We start from the raw sequence: 20,585 nt of genomic DNA on the forward strand, positions 1-20,585 counted from the left end.
TTGGCCACAGAGCTGGGTGTTCTGCTCCTCATGACAGCTCATTAAATGTCCCCAGGCCCCTGCTTTCACATGGCACACTGGGGCACATGTGCAGTGGGACTCTGTGAGCAGAGAGAACATGAGGCGGGGAGGAGGAGCAGGGCAGTCTCTGGGACCTCAGATCCCTCCCTCATCTCATACTGGCTGCAGGAACTGGTTCAAGTGCTGGGTGCCCTTGGGCAACTTCCTTGACATCTCTGAGCTCCACTGCCTTCTTCAGGAAAAAGGAAAATGCTAATGGTGGCTGCTTTAGAAAACTTGGCATGCTGGAGCATCTCACTAAAGGGAGTTGGTATATATATATATATATATATATAATCAGAGTGGTTTGGAGAACCCAGACTCTGCACCTTGAATCTCAGACAGCTTTCAGCTGTGGGTTTGGAAGATGCCTGGCCAGAGCCAGGGAGAATTCCTTCTCTGTGTTCCTTAAAGTCAAAGAAGAAAAGAATCACGACTGTGATGTGAAGAGTGGCCCCCTGGATGTGTGTCATATCGCAGAAATGGGGGAAGGGCCAAGGGGAAAGCTGGAGATGGGCTTTCACCTCTGGGAGATGGGGTAATACTGACGCCTGGCAGCAGAGGGCGATGTGGATGTGTCACAGACAAAGAAGTATTGTGGAAGGTTGTACTCTGTGGTTGTTGCATTTTTCTTTGGGGGGGGAGGGAGGGGCGTTGAACTCTCTCTTGTTCAGTAACACTGGCTGATTTGTGCTGTTGTTTGCTGTTGTCACTCCTCGGGTTCTTGGCTCCCCTTTCTCCAACGGGAATAAGATTCTGAGCCTGAGAGGAGAGCAGTGTGGTTTCAAGGCCATGCATTTCAGTCGCAAGCCGACGCGCCAGCTCCTTGTACTGCATTTGCTAGGCAGGTCCTTTCTGGACTGTGTGCCCAGCATGTCGTGGGTCCCCTGTCTCCTTGCAGAGGGTCTGGGGAGGACAGGGGTCTGAGAGTAGGGCTTCTGGGTCCCCTCCCGGTCAATGACTGGGTCCTGGGAGGAGCCCGGCAGCTCCCTTGCTCTGAAGTGCCGTGAAGACGGGACAGGCTCTGTGCTGCGGGAACTGGTTCAAGTGCTGGGTGCCCTTAGGCACCTTCCTTGACATCTCTGAGCTCCAGTGCCTTCTTCAGGAAAGGTGGGAATGCTCATGGTGGCTGCTTTGGGAAACCTGGCACACTGGAGCACTTCTCAAAAGGGAGGGGCTTTACCAGCAGAGTAGTTTGGGGAACCACTCTGCTTGCTGAATCCCTGTCCTGACTTTTGCTAGCTGTTTGTCATATAAACCAGTGAGTAGGCCTTTCTGAACCTATTCCCTTATCTGTTAAGAGGCACTCATTCTAACCCACAGAGTTGCTGTGAAGTGAGAGGATAGTGAGGACACCGTGCCCAGCACAGGCTAGGTGCTTTATCTGTATCTCTGGGCCCTGAATGGCCGCTGGACCCACAGCCCTGGAAGGCCTGGCTGTCGGAGTCCGCCCGCAGTGCTGGGCCTGCGCTGGCTCCTGACCTCTTCCTCCTCCCCCAGGGTTGAGACCTTCCCATTCAGGTGACTTTTAATGACCTAGAAGCCCTCAGACAGAGGTGGGGGAAACCTGGCAGAGTGGGGAGGGCACACAGCCGTGTGCTGGGGTAAAGCACAGGGTACAGATGCCATGTGGATCTGCATGAAGGCTTGGGAAACAAACCAGCGATGATGATAAGACAGACAGCTATAGAATCAAAGAAAGGGTATCAGTCACACAAATACTTAAAGTAAAGCTTTCAAGAACATTCCAGGCTGCACCCCTGGCCCCCCTGCCTGCCTGAGGGGTCATGGGGAAGAGTCGGAGGCACTCTGGGGGTGATTGCCATTCCAAGGGGTTCCTGTCTAAAATGTCATGCTTCTCTGGGGGTGTCTCCCTGCCCCCGAGGCCCTCACCTGCCTGGCGGGCAGAGACAGGCACTGTCGGGGACCCGGAGGGAGAGAGGGCCTCTGTGTCGCTTGTCAGGGGGGAGCTGTGCCAGCCGCTGGCCCAGCGGGCAGTTCCACTCCTCCCCCAGCCAGTCAATCTCCAGGCAGTCAGCGGGGCCGTCCGCCAAGGGCAGGTGAGCGGCGTCCTTGGGAGCCCGGGAGCCGCTGATTTATCCCCGCGGTTCAGAACAGCCTGTTTCCGCTCCTGCACACTCTGCCTTTGGCCCGGCCGCAGGGTGGTTTCTCTGGCTCCTGTCAAGTCTTCACTAGTGACCTTGGCCCCATCGCTCCGGGGACCTGGGCCTCCGTGGCTCAGCTGGGCAGATGCGCACAGGATATGGGCTAACGACCTCTGAGCGGTGGATTTCATAGAGGAAGTGGGAGCGAGGTTTGAATCCAGGCTCGGTGTAGACCTCTCTGAGCCTCACTGTCCCATCTCGGAAAAGGGATGGGAATAGAAATATCTCCTTTTTTGAGTCACTATGAGGACTGAGTATGATAGAAGGAAGCAAGTACTTAGTTATATCAGTAACTGTGCTTATTAAGGTCGTGATGCTGTATCCAGGTAGGAGGAGAAAAAGAGAGAGAAGGAGGGGCTCAGGCTGCGAAAGGCCTCAGGCCAGATAGGGGTCCTGGCGTGGGAGGGGGGCCTGTGTCCAGTGGCAATGGCAGGTAGGTGATTGGAGCCACTGCCCCCTTTCAGTGTGGGGGAGCAGTCTCTCCCTGCGGGGTCCAGAGCTCAGTGGCAGTAACTTCCTTCCCAGGGTGGGGTTCCCCGCTCTGGCTGGAGGGGCCTCTAGCAGATACCCTGTTGCTCCAGGAAGAGGCCCCGTTAGTTCTGGGTTGTTTGTGGGTCTAGTCTGGGGCCAGGTTCTTGCCCAGCCACTCATTTCCATTAACTGCACACCTGAGAGGCCACACACACACACACACACACACCCGCTAGCAAATGTGCTTAGGAACTCACAGGGGGCGGGTCTCTTTGACGTGTGGCTTTCCATAATTTCCGAATAGTTTATAGTCTAATTTCCTCACTAAGCAAATTAAACCTTTTAAGGTAATGATCAGATGGTGCAGAGAGTGGCTGCGCGTGTGGACATTTGTAAGATTCAAATACACTGGTGGGACCAGGCCCACAGTCATTTGCGAAGGCCTGTAATCAAGGCAGAAGCAATTACTTAGCAGAGCGGCCCCCCCTGGGACCCGAGGCTGTATATCAGGGGTGATGAGTCCGCGGATTATCTGTCTGCCCGCCCTCCTGGAGCCCATCCTCATGACATCTGTGCAACCTGCATCCCAGAGACTTTGCTGCTTGGGGGAATCTGTTTGGAACCAAAGAGTTGCAAATCAGCCTGAGAGTCAGCTGGGCTGTGGAGATGGGGTCCCCAAGCAGAGAGGGGGTCCAGGTGACATGGGCGTGGAGGTGCAGTCCCGTTCTCATCGCTGAGGCCCCACCTCCTTTTCTCTCCTTCACCTCCCACCCCCGCCATTCAGGTACCAAGTCATGGGGTCCCGCCTCCAAAATGCCCTTTCTTTCTTTTTTAAAAATATATTTTTATTGATTTCAGAGAGGAAGGGAGAGGGAGAGAGAGGTAGAAACATCAATGATGAGAGAGAATCATTGATCAGTCACCTCCTGCATACCCCCAACTGGGGATCCAGCCTGCAACCCGAGCATGTGCCCTTGACTGGAATCGAACCTGGAACCCTTCAGTCCGCAGGCCAATACTCTATCCACTGAGCCAAACCAGCTAGGGCTAAAATGCTCTCTCTTTCTATCCCTGCTGTCTCTGTCCCCTCTGAGGCAGGCCCCCCTCACCAAACCTCTGCACCACTGGAATCTTCCCCAGTTGGCTGCCCCTGTTCCTCCTCAGCCAGACCTGGCCCTGGCCACGTGGCCCCCATGGCCCACCGAGGCTCCCAAGCTCAGCACTCAAGGGCCCGCAATGATCGGCCTGACCCCATTTCCTTCTGACTCTCTGGCCAAGGTCACAAGGGGCAGATGGGGGCGGGCGGGAGCCGACTTGGACTGTGAGAGCCAGTCTCTGGCTTGTCGCTGAGCATCCTGGGATCTGTCTGTCCTCCAGAAAGCCCCACTTGAGGAGGCTGAGCTCTGTGGTGGGCATGATGGGTCAGCACAGTGGGTGAGCCTGGGGTGTGGAGTGAAGGGTTGGATGGGGCCTCTGCCCCTAAACATCCTTGCCACTGCCTGTCACAGCGCCTGCCACACGGCCACTGAGAGGGAGTCCTTCGGTCCCGAGGGACCGAGAATCTGCAGATGCCACATGAGGGCCAAGAGCATCTGTCACACAGTGTTTCTCAAAGAGCGGTCCTTGGAACCCTGCATCAGGGGCACCGTGGGGGGCCTGTTAAAAGTGTGGATTCTGCTTTTAAGCAAACCTCCCAGGTGCCTCTTCGGCTAGGAGTGGGGGCAGGTAATCTGGTAACCGCTAACCTAAGGCCTTGGCAGAGAATTGAGCCTGAAGTAAGGGGGGCAGGTTGGGTGCCTGGAGGCAAGCACAGGAGGAGGGACAGTGTTGTGGCCGGTCAGGCCACAGCTCCCAGCCTGTCCCGCTGTGGGAGGGCTGCTGTGTGGGTAAGAGAGAGCTCACCTGGCACTGCCTGGGGCGTGCTGCATGCTTACTGTGTGCTTACGGAAGTTAAGGGAGGGAGCTGGACTCTTCTAGAAGAGGGTTGGCTCCTAGCTGCCCCGAGCGGGAGAGGAGGGAAGCATGGCTGAGGGACAAGGAGAATTGGGCTCTAGCTTCTTTTCTGCTACTCACTGAGCGGTGTGATCTTGGGCAAGTCACTACCTCTTTCTGAGCCCGAGCTCCCTCCTGGTAAGTGAGGGGGTTGGACTAGGTCACTGGTTCTAAAGCCTTTCCAATAGCGTTTATCTCAAAATAATATTGAACGCTCGTGAAAAGGAAAAACATATTTAAAACCCCAAATAAAAAGCAGCGCCCTGTGGGGCGGTTCTGGTGGGCCTGGGAGGTATGTGAGTGAGGGTGTGCATGGGGGGTGGGGCCGGGAGGCTACGTTCCCACGCCCCAAGGCTCTCACGTTCTCTGGTGCCAGGCCTTCTCCAAATATGGCCCCGTCCATGTCTGGCGAAGGCTGACCATTCTAGGGCAGAACTTTATGTGCCCGTGACATGGCAGAGGTGCTGATATATGCTGGAAAAATTAGTCCATACAGTAACAGTAAATATCAGCAGCTTACCTGTCAAGTGTGCTGATAGAGAAAAGAAATACATGGAGGGAAGTGTCAGCTGGGGGGAAAATATACGGCCTGCAGTAAATCACTGCCAAGCAATTAAAGCATAAAATTAAGTTATGCACTACTTTGTTTCCTCGGGACAGTGTACTGGGCTGCGGCAACTCCCACCTATGGAGGCTGGCGTGGGCCTGGCCTGACCCCCACTGCTCCCAACGGTCAAGAGCAATGAAGAGCATTGGGTTCAAATCCCAGCTCCACCGTTCATGGCCGTGAGGCCTCTGGCACATTACCTACCTTCTCTGAACTTGTTTCCTCATCTGCAAACAGGGGAAGCTATACTAGCACATGCCACAGACGTGGGTCATTCAGTATTTATTCACCAAGTATTCACCAAACACATAGCTTGGGCCAGGCACTTCTCTAGGCGCAGGAACAAAACAGATGCAGCCCGCGCTGGCCGTCTAGAGAGGGAGGAAGACAGTAAACAAGAAATGCACAATCTATCCGTTGGAGATGAGTGCTTTGGGGAGAGACAAGGAAGTGCTGGGGGTGAGGAGATGGCCAAGGAATGCCCCAGGGAGGGCCGCATTGGAGGGAAGCCATCCAGGAGGGACCACGCAGGAGTCTAGGAAGCGTGTTCCAAGCCGAGGAAGCAGGGCAGGGCTGTGCATATAAGCATATACGTTCTTCGGTTTCTCTCTTCTCGTTCCCCCAACCCCACCCACATCGAGGCCTATCAGTCTGTTCCCTGCCTCCCTGCTTCTGGTCTTAGGAACCTTGACCTTTGACTCTAGGTGAGGTGGCAGCCCCTGGAAGGCTTTGAGCAGGGGCATGAGATGGTCTGACTCAGGCTCCTGGTGGCTGTTGTGTGGAGAATGGACGTGGGGCAAGTCCTGAAGCAGGAGGCCCGTGCAGAGGCAGTTCCGGGTGAGGGGTGATGGGGCCCGAAGTAGGGAGGCAGCCGTGGAGATGGTGAGAAGGTAAGTGGTCCAATTCTTGATGTAATTTTGGGTACAGCCAACAGGATTTGCTGACAAATCAGATAAGGGCGTCCAAAGCTTTTGGCCTGAGTGATTGAAAGAGTGAAATCACCCTCTGGGAGATGGAAAGACCCCGGAGCAGGTACTGGGGCAGATCAGGAGTCTGGTTTGGGGCATCCAAGTAGGGATGCTGAGCAGGCGGTGGGACACACCGGCCTGGAGGCGAGAGGTCTGACTGGAGATGGGTGTGAAGTCCCCAGGGGAGCAGAGTAGGCGGAGATGGGGTGTGGGAGAGGGTGGAGAGGCTGCCAGCGGGGAAGAGCAGAGCCAGGAGCGCCAGTGCTGAGGCCGAGGGAGTGCGGTGTTCTCAGGGAAGGCAGGCAGGGAGCCAGCGCTGCTGAGAGGTCAGGGGAGGTGTGTGTGCGCGTGAAGATATTTATTGTAAGGATCGGCTCGGGTGATTCAGGAGGCTGAGAAGCCCAAGATCTTGCAGTCAGCAAGACCCAGCAGAGCTGAGGGTGTAAGTTCCAGTCCAAAAGCCAGCAGGCTTGAGCCCCACGAGCTGATGTTTCCGTTCGAGTCTGAAGACAGGAAAAGACCAACGTGCCAGCTCAAGGCAGTCAGGCAGGCGCAGTTGCTCTTACTCTTGGAGGGTCTGCCTTTCTGTGCTATTCAGCTCACCTGACTGGAGGAGGCCCGCTGCATTGGGGAGGGCGGTCTGCTTTCCTCGGTCCACCTGTACAAACGTCTCATCCAGAAACACCCTCGCAGGCCCACTCAGGGCCACGTTTGACCAAATATTTGGGTATCCGTGGCTGTCAACTGGACACACAAAATTAACCACCAGAGTGGACTCAAGAGAAGAGCAGGAGCAGGGGGTGTTCGAGACCCTGCCTGTAGACCCCTCTTTTGAAGAGTGTTGCTCTAGAGAGAGTAGAGGTCTGGATGGTAGATGGAGGGAGATGGGGGTCAGAAGAGGGATTTTTTTAAAGTGGCAGGAATAATAGCATGCTGTACGCTGCTGGGTAGGATCTAGAAAAGGGAAAATTAATGATGTGGGAGGCAAAGGGGACCGTTGCTGGAAGAATCATCTGATTAGGCGCAAAGGGGTGGACTCTGTGCCAGGGTGGGTGGCCGGCTTTGCACAGGAGCATGGAGAGCCCAGCTGCAGGAAGCAGAGGGCAGGTGGGCAGGCGGGTGTGTGGCCAGGATAGTGGGAGCAGGTGGCAGGTCTTGTGGCCAGGATAGTGGGAGCAGGTGGCAGGTCTTGTGGCCAGGATAGTGGGAGCAGGTGGCAGGTCTTGTGGCCAGGATAGTGGGAGCAGGCTGAGAGTTCTCTGTTTTCCAGGGGAATAGGAAGTGGGCCACCAGTTGAGATGGAGGATGGGGGGCTCGAGACAGGAGGTGGGAGGGAGGGACAGCAAATGGACAGGGAAGCGTTTGTGGTTCCCCAGAGCTCCTGAGGTCCGGAGCAGAGTGTAGATTTAAAGTGAGCCAGTCAGAGACGTGGCATGTGTCCTTCAGCTCTGCGCAGACCCCCAGGGCTGGGTGGAGAAAGTGGAGGGTTGCAGCAGGGTAGGGAGTTGAGTGTGTGTGTAAGGAGAGGGGTTGGTAAGGGGGACGTCTACATCTTTGCTGGAGGAGGTGAGCGAGGCCAGGAGGGGAGTGAGGGATGTGAGAAGATGGACTAGGCCCGCAGGTTGTAGAACCCTGGGCGTCGGGGTGCTGCAGGGAGTGAGCTCACAGGACAGGAGGTGATGGCTGGCCCTGGGGTGGTTGGAGGGTACTCTTGGAGATACTGCAGTTTCTAGAAGCAACGTGGTCTGCGATAGACCATGGGAGTGAGAAGGCCATGACCTTCAGAAGAGGTCAAATAATTGAGAGGGCAGGGGCAGGAAGGAAATGATGGCAGGAAGGACAGTGACAGTGATGGTGGTGGTGCTAAACCCGCTGAGGGATGAGGGGGCAGTGGCCGTCACAAGGTGGGCAGTGGGGTGTGGTCTGAGGGCCGGTGGTGAGGAGTGGTATGCACCCACAGGGGCTCACAGTAAGTGCTTAGCGAATGGGAGCTGCTTTCATGAATTCCGTTACGGTGACGTTCACATGGTTCCTGGCCTGGTCACAGGACAGACCCTAAAACCAGGAATGTGCCAGAACATGTGGTGCAGGATTTACATGCCCGTTTCTAGCAGTTGTGGTGCTGGCAGGGCCTGCTTAGTCTCTTTCTGCAGGATCCAGACACCCTGCTCTCGGGCGTGGTCCCACCAGGTCTCTCAAGAGCAGGAAGTGGGGGGACAGACAAATGGGGAGTTTGGGCTGAGCACAAGGACACGGGCCTGGCCCTGTCCTGGGGTCAGGAGCAGCCCCTGGATGTCACAGTGATGTCTGGTGCGTTGCCTGAGCCAGCAGGCCCAGGTCCTTCACTCCTGACTGGGTGGTAGGAGCATGAAGGTGGTGAGTGGGGTGTGACCGTGGGTGGGTTGGGGTGGACACCCCAGAGGTGAAGGCTCCCAGGGCAGCCCCTAAATTTCAGGCCTGGGAACTTCCTGCTCAGTGGCTCTGAGCAGCTGGGGACACTTGAGGGGAACAGGGCCCTCCACTCGGGTGCCACAGCCATCTTCTCAGTGGATGCTTGCTGCCTTTGCTGCCCGCCGTGTGCTAGCCATCCTGTTAGAAGCACCAAGCTCAAACCCTGGTTCTCTCCCTATTGCCCGTGTGAGCTGCGGCCGGCACCGCCCCCCCCCCCCCCCAGCCCCGCCGCCCCCCCTGAGCCTGTTCCTCAGCTGTTGGAAGGCATCGCCTTCCAGACAGCAAAGTGCCTGGAAAGTTTATGTGTTAGGACGCCGTGGGCCCCATTTCAACCCGGGGTTCAAGTTCCTTTTTAGGAAAGCTTTTGCTAGGAGTTAACGGTTATGTTGAGTGTCGATCCTTCTGAGTGCGTCGGATGTGTGTTTTATGAGCAGTTCAGGCATTCATTCACACATACATGCATCCATTCTCCGGGTCAGTGGATCTTTGCTGCCTACTCCATGCTGGGCAGGGCCATTAGAATTGCCAGTGATGCTGGTTGGAGAAGTGACAGCAGCTCCAGCGGCTTCCCCTGGGCTCCCTGACACCTGGCCAGGCAGGACTGACCAGGGTGATGGTCTTGCTGAGCGAGGCCAGTGCGGTTTGCACCTGAGTAGGCAGGGCGCTGCACACAGTAGGTGCTCAGTGACAGGACACAGGGGGATTGCCTGGGAAATCCCCGGGAAGCCTCTTACTTGGCCAGTGTCCAGCTCCACCCCCACCCCAGCTTCCTTCAGCTTTGTTGGGTCGGTTAGACTATTGCTTCTCTGTGTAGCAGCCAAGTTCACAGTTGGACCAGGGAGTTTAACCTTGGCCGCCTCATGCCCATCCCAGAGGTTGTGTAGCCTCTCCCAGCTGTGGCTGACTGGCTGGTCCTAGAGCTGGAGACTCGGAGGCAGTGTCTCCATCGCACACACAGCCCCACAGGATAGCACCTTATTCCGGGTCCAGTGGCTGAGCGGGGGCGGGTGCCCCTCGGGGTGGACTGTGCGGGGAGCCCTGTGGGCCGAGGGAGCGCACGCAGTCCCCTCGCCGAGGGTCCCATTGGCTGGGCTCCAGAGGAGCAAGGTAATAAGGAGCAACTTCCACTTACCGTCGGTATAAATCCCACAATCAGGAAAATTGCTTCAATTGCTAAAAAACGCTGGTGGAAAAGTCCATTTATTTTTCATTTTTCTTGTGCACTTGCCACCCTCACGCATGAATCACTGTCGGTATGCAGATTAAATTTATACCCCCGTTATCTTTCACGTCTCTGGGGCGCTGGTGTCAACTGGGTTTCTGGTTACTGAAAGCCACTGTCTGCCTTGTGGTGGTGAGAGTGGCCCGCTCTGTGGGTGGCCACTGGCGGCGGGGGGGGGGGGGTCTCCTCTCTCCTGGAGTCTCCCCACAGCCCCCCTTCAGTCCCTGCCCCTCCATCTTTTGGCTGCAAGGTAAGACTTGCTTTTGGAAACTCCAGTTCTCCTCAGGAGCTGCTCTGCTGCGGCGTTTGCACCTGGATTTGGGGGTTTACTTAGGGGTTTTGCAGTGAGCGTGGTGCAAGGGCTCCTTTTGTTTTGAACACCTGCTTTGAGAATTGGCCTGGACTGGATACGAACACGATAGGCATTTTGAAAACATGCTCTGAGAACACATATTATACGGGCTTCATTCCTCTCTGTTCTCCCAATCTCTCTCTCTCTCTCTCTCTCTCTCTCTCTCTCTCTCTCTCTCTCTCTCTCTCTCTCTCTCTCTCACACACACACACACACACACACAGGATAGAGCTGGTGCCTGCCTGTTTCCCTTGTGAATGCAGGCAGTGTGGCTCCATGGCAGGTGTTGAAGCCTGGTTCTCACCTGTGTCCTGGAAGGTACAGAACTGTCTAGAACTGCTAGCATACCTTGTTCTCCATGCTCACGTTTAGCCAGTTCTGTGCATATCCTTTGAAAATATGCTTGTTTATTCTCAGATTTATGATTCAACAAATGCTAACTCTATTTTTCGGGATTGGACCCCTTTGAGAATCTGTTGGAAGCCAAAGTCCCCCTCTGGATGCACAGTTTGGAAAAACTTGGGGGTGGTTTAAAGAGCCCCATCCTGCCCGCAGTAGAGACCTGCTCCATGCCGCCCCCCCCCAACAAAACCCTGAGCCATTCCAGGAGCTCTGAGCTCTGCAGTCCTTCCAAGCCAAACGCCTTAGCCCCTCACACCCCAGCACCTTCTCAGATCTCGTCTCAGAAGAGCTGTCCCCTGGGCCACACCGCTGGCTCTTTCAGGGTTACCCATCTAGACTTAGAGACCCTTTTCTCTCTGTGGCATGTCCTGGGAGGGGGACTTCTGAAGCCACAGCTGGCTCGCCTGCTCCAGGCCCTGCAGCCCCCAGCAGGTATCATTACTGCATAAGAGACCCATCATTCTGCATTAATCTGGGATTCATCATGATAGCCATGACCATAATTAATTTATTTGGTATTAATGTGGATGAAATATGTACTGTCCTTTCAGGGGAAATCAGGCTGCCTATAAGCATTAGTTAAAAGGACCATTAAAATCAAACCTTCCCCAGATCCATTAGGCGAAGTCTTTCATCCTGAAGAAGATAAAGTTGTGCTGTGTGAAATGTCATGAATAATTAGGTTGATTGCTGTTTTAAACTCTGCCCCTGCCTCCCTACCCCTCCCGCCTCCCTCCTGAATCGGGGAAGGCTCACCTGCAACAGTGGCCCCCCCCCCCCGCTCCATCGCCCATATCTATACTGGACCCCAATTCCCTGCTGACCTCTGTGGCTGCTCCTGTGGCCTGTGTGTCTGTGGCTAGAATGGGGAAAGGAGCTTAAAGGACCCCACTGGGCTGTTTGCGAGATGTGTATGTCTCCTCCCTTCCCAACTCGGCCCAGGGTGGCTGCAGGTGCCTTCCTCTTGCCTCAGTGCTAGTCCAGGGAGGGGTAGACCAGGGAGGGGTCAGAAGTGGCACTTTCCAACCAGGTCTGCAGCCTTCCTGCCCTGAGTGGCACAGGGATATGAAAATGCAGCCCCTGGGCCCACCCTGGACCACCACATCTCAGGGGCTGTGCATGGGAAGGGGATGGAGGCTGGCACGGGGCGAGGAGGGTTGGTTGTGCCGGATGGAGGGGTGAGGCAGGAGAGGGAGGGGAGGGCCGGGCCTGGCACTCCATGGTGGACACGGGACGTACGTGCTCTCTCGCTGCCACACGGGCTCCTCCTGTGGGAGCGTGGGAAGAACTTTGCAATCTGCCTGATGCTCACCAGTATGGGCACAGCAGTCGCCCCTGGGCGGGTCTTCTAGGCCTCACCAGAGTTGGAGAAACCAGGAGGTGGAGGGGGAAGCGGCCTGCCCACAGGGCACATTCACTCCTCGGTTGGGTGAACTGATGGGTGTCACCTGGACAGTTTGGAGCCCTGTGGTGTCACGTCAGCCTCTGAAAGGCACTGGAGAGACTAGTTCTGATCCAGCCCCTTTATTTTGTGGTTAAAGAGCTCAGACACAAAGCAAGAGGTCAGAAGCTGGGGGACCAGATGGTAAGCACTGGGTGGTCCAGGGGTTGATGCCCATGGGCACCTGGAGTGGTGGGGTGGGAGAGGGGCCGGTGGGAAACGGGAGGAAACCATTAGCCCCCTGTGCCCTAATCTTTTCATGCCGTCCTGACAGGCGCTTCGGCACAAAATGCACGGCCTGCCAGCAGGGCATCCCCCCGACCCAGGTGGTCCGCAAGGCACAGGACTTCGTCTACCACCTGCACTGCTTCGCCTGCATCATCTGTAACCGGCAGCTGGCCACGGGGGACGAGTTCTACCTCATGGAGGACGGGCGACTGGTGTGCAAGGAAGATTACGAGACGGCCAAGCAGAACGGTAGGTGGCACTGCCCTGCAGTCCCCCGCCAGGCATTTGTTCAGGCCAGGCCCTCTGCCTGAGTCCCTCAGAGCCCTGCTCACACCTGCCGCCTGAGATCCGGCCCACATCTCAACAGGGAGTTCTCAACACCCCCAGTCCTTCAGCGCTTGCTGGTTCATGGCAGCTTAAGCAAGTATGGTTAGTGAGCGCACCTGTCGTCCACACTGGGCTCAGGAGCAGCCAGGGGCCGTGTGTCATTATTGGGGTGGCTCCTGCTTGGGGCAGGGCTGAGAGGGTGTTCTGCCTACAGTGGACACTTGGGCTTACTCCTTGCTCTTGTATATTGGGGGGCACACTGACCTCAGCACCTATTGGCCTATCACTTTGGACTCCAGTCAGCTGTGCTCCATTTCTCTGCGTGAGGTAAGGACTTAGGGGTGAGGACCCCTCATGTCTCCTGAAGCCCCGATGCAGGAGCAAAGTGCTTACTGAGCCAGTGTCCACGCTCAGCCAAGGAACTCCACCCCCCGCCACCTTCCCAACCTCCTGAGTCATGGTCCAGGGTCTGCAGCAGAAGCCCAGGCTGACACTGATGTCAGGCCCAGCATTTCACACCTGGAAAACCTGCCTTCACTTGGGCAGATGGGCAGCAGCTGCTTCTGCCCTCCAATGCCATGTTCTTGGGCAGCCCGAGTCCTTCCAGGGCCTAGACTGGGCTTGGACCCCATTCCTCCGAGTGCCCCTCAGGAAGGCCAAGCCCGACGCTCCCTTCCTGCAGCCTCCCTTGGGCTCCTCACACTGGCTCCAAATATGGCATTTGGCCAAACGCAACCTGGGCATCTCAGATGCACAAACTCACAAAACACCAGGGTTGTTTGCCTTTGACTAGGGTTTTTATCAGCTCAGGGTAGCACTGTGGAAAGCAGCTCCTGTTGACAGCTCTGGGCTTGATGGAGAAAAAAACAGCAACAAGTGTCTTGTATCTCCTTCCAGAGCTTTCCTGGGCCCCCACACATGTCACAGAGACCTGATCACTACATGGGGAAATTAGTGTTTTGCTCAATATATGCAGTTTAAAATTAGGGTTTGCGGTGGTGAGGAGGCAGAGGTAATCTCGGGGCTAGCCAGCTGGAGCTGAGCCTGGCTTTGGTGGAAGGTGGGAAGGGGTGCTGAGTCAGGGGCCTCCTGTCTCTCTCCTCCCACCACCGCCAGCTCAGCCTTTTGGGGTGTACAGGCCTTCAGTCTCTTTCTCTTTCTGGGGCCTCTGTAAGCCCATTCTAGGCTCTTTGCTTTAATGTATTTATCTGCTCTGGTTCCTTAAAATTCACTTGATGCTGTTGCTTTGAAGTCAATTATGATGTCACAGAAGATTAGGGCGTCTTGTCAGGGATAAACCATCAAAGCAGATGGACTGCGAGGTCCCAAGCAGCTTTGGCGCTCTGATGCCCTTCAGCAGATACTGAGACTGCACGGCCTCCCCTGGGGCCGGCTTGTTGTCAGGGGCCTTGTTTGGGCCCTGAGCACACCTGGCCTGGCGTCCTCCACTGCCGAGGTGCAGGGAAGGGGCTTACACTGGGCGGGGATTGTTTGTGCCGCAGCAGACCTGTAGGGCCATGGAGAGACTCACGATTTAGCCTCAGAACCTGGTGGGCCTCGCTGCTGGGTCACTCACAAGTCAGGGTCCCTTCTCAGCTCTCCATGGGGGACAATAGCACCTGCCACGTAGGGCTGTTTCCTGAGGCTTAAATAGGAGAAAGCATGTGGAATGGGATAAGTGAGGGTGAGACCAGCACGGAGGAGAAATGTGAACAGGGAGGTGCGATCTGCGTTAGGTTTTCGAGGAGCTGAAGGCTACATCGTTCTGATGGGTTCCTCTGTCTTCGCCGGCAGTGAGGCTTGGGCCACTCCATCCTGTGAATTTGGGGCGATGCTGAGGGCAGCAGGGGACCTTTGTCTGCTCTGGGGCGTTTGGCTCTATTTTTATGTTTTAATTCCTCCTCGCTAAGCTACACGCTCTTTCAGGCTTACAGTTCCCTGCCTTGTGCTACACAAAGGATCTGCTATCAGCTGTTTGTACCTTAGTGTGAATGATTTTGTTCATTTGTTACACCTCCCTAGATATTTGCATTTTCAATATAATGAGGTTGTGTTTTGTGCCAGGGACAAGTGCTAAGAGAACCTGAATAATTCAAAACTAACCTATTTTAAGGCTAATTTTCCCATAGGAATTAATGTAAGAAGTAAGGGGAGGGATGTATTCTGGGAGCACATAAATCCATAATCGGTGAGATGTATCTTAGCCTTAATGCTACTTTTTATTTTCTCAGCACTATCTCTAATACCTCGCAGAATGCTCTCTCCTAAATTAACAGCCCAGGGTATCATGGTCTTGCTTGGCCTTCTTCGTAGCGTTTTATCACATTTAACTTCCGTACCAAAGTTATTGATTTTTGGGTACATTTTTCAGCATGAGCACGGCCACCACTACTTAATGAATACTTGGATGACATTATTATAGGATATAAAGAAGATTTTAAATTATAATAACAGTGAATGTTAAAATAACAGCATAATAGTCCCCATAATCGCAAGAAGAAGGTCCTGTGCAGGTGGACAGCAGTGCGGAAGCCATGCCCACCAGCCAGGATGACGGGGGTGTATCCCGGAGGCACTGCCATCTGGTTGTGGTGAGAACAATTTCTAATTCACTAGGGCAGCCTACTTTGACATTAAGCAATTCTCAATTAAAATTTTTTGGTCTATTTCAAATTTTATATATAAAGACTATAGGTATTTTAAAAGTGCACTATTTGATATTTGCTATCATGTTGGCATCTCTATAAATATGAGCAAAAGGATTGATTCCCTAAAACAGAATTGAGTAGAGTTTTGGAGGTTTTCCTGTGTCTGCCACAGTGGCTCTGGAATCCTCCCACTTTGGGTTCAGGACTCCAGGGAGGGGATTGGGTGGTGGGCACTGGCTCATAATTTATGAACATTTTGTAGATGACTGGTGAATGCGTGGGCTACCCTGCGAGGGGCCCTGAGGAGATGGAGGTTCCTGCTGGAGGGACAGGGGCATGTGGGACAGCCCTGAACCCAGACTTTAGCTCCGTCACCTTCACAGAACTGGTAATACAAGGATGGCCACCAGTGCTGGGCATGACAGGAGATGTGTGGAATGAAACACCTTCAGTCTGATGGGAGGGAACAAGGAGGCCGGACGGGGGACGATGGTGTCCTTACTTTTAAGTCACTTCGGAAAGCCTGTGGTGCAGCAGTGGCCCCCGCCACTCTGCCTCCCCACTGTTCGGCCCACAGCAGGCAAGATCACACGTGAGGAAAGGAGGTGGGACGAGACCCAGGAGCTTCAGGTGGGCGGAACTCAACCAGTAAGGTTTTTATTGCAGATGACTCAGAGGCAGGAGCTAAGCGGCCCCGGACCACCATCACAGCCAAGCAGCTGGAGACCTTGAAGAATGCCTACAAGAACTCCCCCAAGCCTGCCCGGCACGTGAGGGAGCAGCTGTCCTCAGAGACGGGCCTGGACATGAGGGTTGTACAGGTGAGACACCAGCTACCTGGCCAGGTACTCATTTGCCGCCTTGGGATCTGGGGCCCAGTGACACTCCTGGGAGGCCCAGGGCCAGTCTGTGCCTTCTACATGGGAGTGGTATACATACCGTGTCACTGATCCTCTTGGGGATTTGGGGCCATGATCCTGGGGCATTTGCCAAATCGGAGATCTCTGAGGCTCAGGCAGAGGGAGTCCTGGGCACACTGTACTCCTGGCCTTGAACTCCAGTCCCTGTCTCCAGCCACCTGGGGGCCGTGGGGTTGGGGTGGGCATCCTCCGAATGTGTGCCTTGTGCTTGGTTTCAGGTTTGGTTTCAGAACAGAAGGGCCAAGGAGAAGCGCCTGAAGAAGGACGCGGGACGGCACCGCTGGGGACAGTTCTATAAGAGTGTCAAGAGGAGCCGGGGCGGCAGTAAGCAGGAGAAGGAGAGCTCTGCAGAGGACTGTGGGGTTAGTGACAGTGAGCTGAGCTTCCGAGGTGAGCAGGGCTGGAGGGGCGAGGCCCAGGCCTTGGGAAAGGCCCCTGGGAAGCAGTGATCCTTGACATTCAGGAGGGATCTTCTTGAGGCCTTGACAACTCCCTCCTGAACACAGGCTTCCCGCTGCCCCTGGCAGTAATGGGTGGGGGAACATGGAGTGGCCCTGTAAGGAAATGAGAGAGCTCTGCTGCTGAGATGTGCAAGCTGGTTCCCTAGCTCTGTGAGCCCCAATGCCTCCCCTCCTTTCCTGCTTACTGGGGCTCCCTCACCACCCGTGCAGCTGTGAACAGAGCTGGGTCTCAGTCTGTGCCCTCAGCCCCTATGCAGGGGACCTGGCTCCCTCAGGATTCCTTAGTGACCCCTTTCTCCACTCCTGATGGGGAGGACATGCTCCTCGGGCCCTCTGCCCTGGGAAATCACTACTGTGAAATGGGGAACAGCCTCACTTCTGAATCCCTTCCCCCTCTGCGCACTTCATCCTGCCCCCGCACAAATGCTTTGGAGCATGCGCTAAGTTCAAATTGGTGCATCAGCAAAATTGCAAATGACAGTGTTGAGTCCTTAGGTTGTTTGCAAATAGTCGTAACTATTCTCCTAGCCTGAGTCCTCAAATGTGAAAGGCCTTATGTTGTGGGGAGGGAAAAGTACTGAGCTGGGGTCCGAAATTGGGTTTCCAGTTGTGACTCTGTCACATGGATTCACTTCTTGAGCTTCAGTTTCCCCACCTATAGTTACGGAATAACCACATCCATGCCCATCTCACAGTGGTGGTGTGGGGAATCAATGAACAAATGACTCTGGATGTGTTTGGGGAAAGCCCAGCAGATATTTACACTTGGAAGGGACGATTGTCCCCACGGGGAACCTGTGGCTCCCTCAGAGGGCCCTGGTTCTATGGGATGACAGGTATATGCAAAAGGCCAAACACTGGCCATTTTACGGTGAAGCTGAGCCTTCACCTTCCTGTCCCTTTAAAGAGCCTGGGAGGAATGGGGCAGGTTGTCAGAAGGTGGGTGTTGAAGTCTAGTCTGGGGAGGCCTGGATAGGAACTGATGCACAGGCCCAGGAGGGGAATAGAAAAGTCTATGGGGCAGAGGACAGAACAAGCTGCTCACCTGAGGGGCTGGTAGCTCAACCTAGAGGTCTGTCCTGGGATCCCGGAGATGGCTCAAGGGCCTCATGCTCACATCCTAGCCCTCTTGTCAGGGTTGGGAAAGCCACTTCATCTCATTTGAGCTGCTAGAATCCATGTTGGGAACATACAGGATTGCCAGGTCTCATCTTGTAGCTCCTTTCTTTTGGGTGCAGGTGGGTCCCCAAAGTGACATATCATTACTCTCTCTGGATAATTATGTATTAAGATGAAAACGGCCACCTCTGTTGGAGAGATGACTTCTTCCAGGTGGCAAAGATCCTATTAGATCCCCTTAGTGAAATTCTCTAAGAAACAAGGTCCATTTGTCTTAATCAAGTCAACACTGTCCCCAGTGAAGACTGCATTAGACAAACAAAGTCATTTGCTATTGAATCTCTCCCAAGTAGACCAGAAGAGCAGTGTACACAGTCTAAGAGTGGTCCTCAGCTACCCTTACCATATGGGCCTGCTTGTTTCCCAACCAGCCAACCCAAACACACTACTTAGCCTGAAAGCTTTCAGATTAAATCTTGTCAGCACAGAATTTCCACCATGATGTGAGGCATTCGTAGTCCTCAGTGTAGCCAGAGTATCTTAGTTCATGAGTGACAGGGGACCAACGCACTCACCAAACACTGTCCAGACTTCTGGGTCCTAGGGATTTAGTCTCTGCAGGTGTTTCTTCTATTCCCCGCCTTGATGTGGGTCAGTCTCGGGCTGACATGGTGGTGTTTAACCCTGCTTGGCAGCTGTCATCCTTGGGCTTCTTTCCTGGTCATGTGTATTCCTACCTAGGTTGTAAAGAACAGGAACATTGCAATCCTGTTGGCTGACAATAAATCTCCGTTCTTTTGTCCACAGAGGATCAAATTCTCTCAGAACTTGGCCACACCAATAGGATTTATGGCAACGTGGGGGACGTTACAGGCGGACAGTTAATGAATGGGAGCTTCTCCATGGACGGGACAGGACAATCCTATCAGGACTTGAGGGATGGGAGCCCCTATGGAATCCCCCAGTCTCCATCCTCCATATCGTCCCTGCCGTCCCACGCTCCTCTGCTCAATGGGCTGGATTACACGGTGGACAGTAATTTGGGCATCATTGCGCATGCAGGGCAGGGAGTGAGCCAGACGTTGAGAGCCATGGCTGGGGGACCCACCTCTGACATCTCCACAGGAAGCAGTGTAGGCTATCCCGACTTTCCAACTAGCCCAGCCTCTTGGCTCGATGAAATGGATCATCCTCCTTTTTAAACATCTGTCCTCCCCACCCTACCTGTCCTGGCTTGAGAGAATATCTTCAAGGATCAAGAGAGACTTACCTTTTTAGGATCAAATGCGCACCAATGTGAATTTCCATTATTTTCAATGGAAGTCCTCTACCGATCCCTAGGAAGCCACCGCACTAGGGTGCTGCTCTCCTGGAGAAATGGCGGGGGAGCAGCCTCCTCTCAGAACAGTGCAGAGCCTAGAGCGCTAGGGTGCTGGCTTATGCTCCCTCCCCCACCCTGCTTACAGGCTGTGGCTGCTCAGTGCTGGGCAGCAGGAGGTGACTGTGAGGCCACCCTGGCCTTAGGGAACTCAGCTCCAACTGGTATGTCTCACGAGATGCCTCCCACACCAGTGCTCTCACCAGAACTGAGATTCCTGTGATGTCACAGCCCTTAAATATAAGTGATTTCTGAACCACCCTTATCAAACCCTAATTTTCAAAATAAAAAAAGATCACTTACTAAAGGTCAGTAGAAACTTTGATGGCCACAGTTTGATATAGAAACATGCCCCTCCTCCTTCTTCCGCTGTGAAGAATGACTTCTTCCCTCTCCAGAGAATATCTGTCAGTTTGGGTTTGTGAGCAGTCCCATCAACATCACTGAATCCATCCCTTATGGCAAGAAGTGGTTTTCGTTGCAGGTGACTCTAAGGCTGGAGTTGAGTTGCCCTGGACCATCACAGCGACTGCCCGACGAGTCCCCTTGGAGCACAATGTGCCTTTTTAATTTGCTCATATCACTTATTTCACTAGACAGGCTGTGGGTTACACAACGATCAAAGCTAAAATATGGAGAGACCAGAAAGACAATCAAGTGAAAACATTTGCAGACCCATTTGGATTCCAAGCGTGTAGTCCGTTTAGCCAAATCAGCAGATGCCAGTCTCCCAGAGTCCCCCTCCTGCAGGGGAAATGATATTGTGAGTTTTGTTTTGAGGTAGTTGGTTTAGATGAGTTTGCAAGTCCACACCCACCTGCAGCCAACCCTCCCTGGCCCTTTACAAATGAGAGCTTTCTCTGCTGTGCTAGCTGACTCAGTTGGAGGAGAGTCTTGGCCTCTTCCAAGTACTAGCATTGCTTTTTGGCTGGTAGGAATCATTTAGGGAGCAGCCCTGAAGTTGTCAGAGTTCCAAGTGGTCCTTGGGCTGCATCTCTCTGGGTTGCTGGCTGGCCTCACACCAGGCCCTGTGGTGCTCCAGCCCTGCACTTGCTCAGAAAGGAGAGCTCTCTGGCCAGTGGCAGTGCAGACTCAGCTTATGGGTTTTAACAGCACATCACCAAGCCTGAGGCAAGGGCAAGGCCAACCCCTGCTTTGTGAGCTGCCAGCCCTGCGACAGACCGCACTTCGGTAGGACATACCGTGGTGAAGGTGCCGTGGCTCCTACTTAATACACCACCTCTCAACCTGTCAGGAGGTTCTCCATGTGCACACTGGAAATTAGCCAGGGAAATTTATTCATCCCCTGGGAAATGGTGGTTTACTTCTCCCGGCCTCCTGTTTTCTTAAGATCAGCACAGTAGGGAGGGGTA

General features: G+C 54.4%; 1 protein-coding gene across 1 annotated transcript in view; it reads left to right on the top strand.

The window, feature by feature from the left end:
- The window catches only part of LHX4 (LIM homeobox 4), a 40,139-nt gene extending 20,543 nt beyond the window's left edge, over positions 1-19,596 (top strand). Inside the window, exons 3-6 of the mRNA XM_054711787.1 lie at positions 12,406-12,608; positions 16,001-16,155; positions 16,473-16,644; positions 18,642-19,596. Coding sequence (XP_054567762.1) covers positions 12,406-12,608; positions 16,001-16,155; positions 16,473-16,644; positions 18,642-19,036 — 925 coding nt within the window. The 3' untranslated portion in view covers positions 19,037-19,596. The remainder of the gene's footprint in view (positions 1-12,405; positions 12,609-16,000; positions 16,156-16,472; positions 16,645-18,641) is intronic.
- Positions 19,597-20,585: the final 989 nt, after the last annotated feature.

Source organism: Eptesicus fuscus, chromosome 22, assembly GCF_027574615.1.
Source record: "Eptesicus fuscus isolate TK198812 chromosome 22, DD_ASM_mEF_20220401, whole genome shotgun sequence".
Classification (NCBI taxonomy): Eukaryota; Metazoa; Chordata; class Mammalia; order Chiroptera; family Vespertilionidae; genus Eptesicus; species Eptesicus fuscus.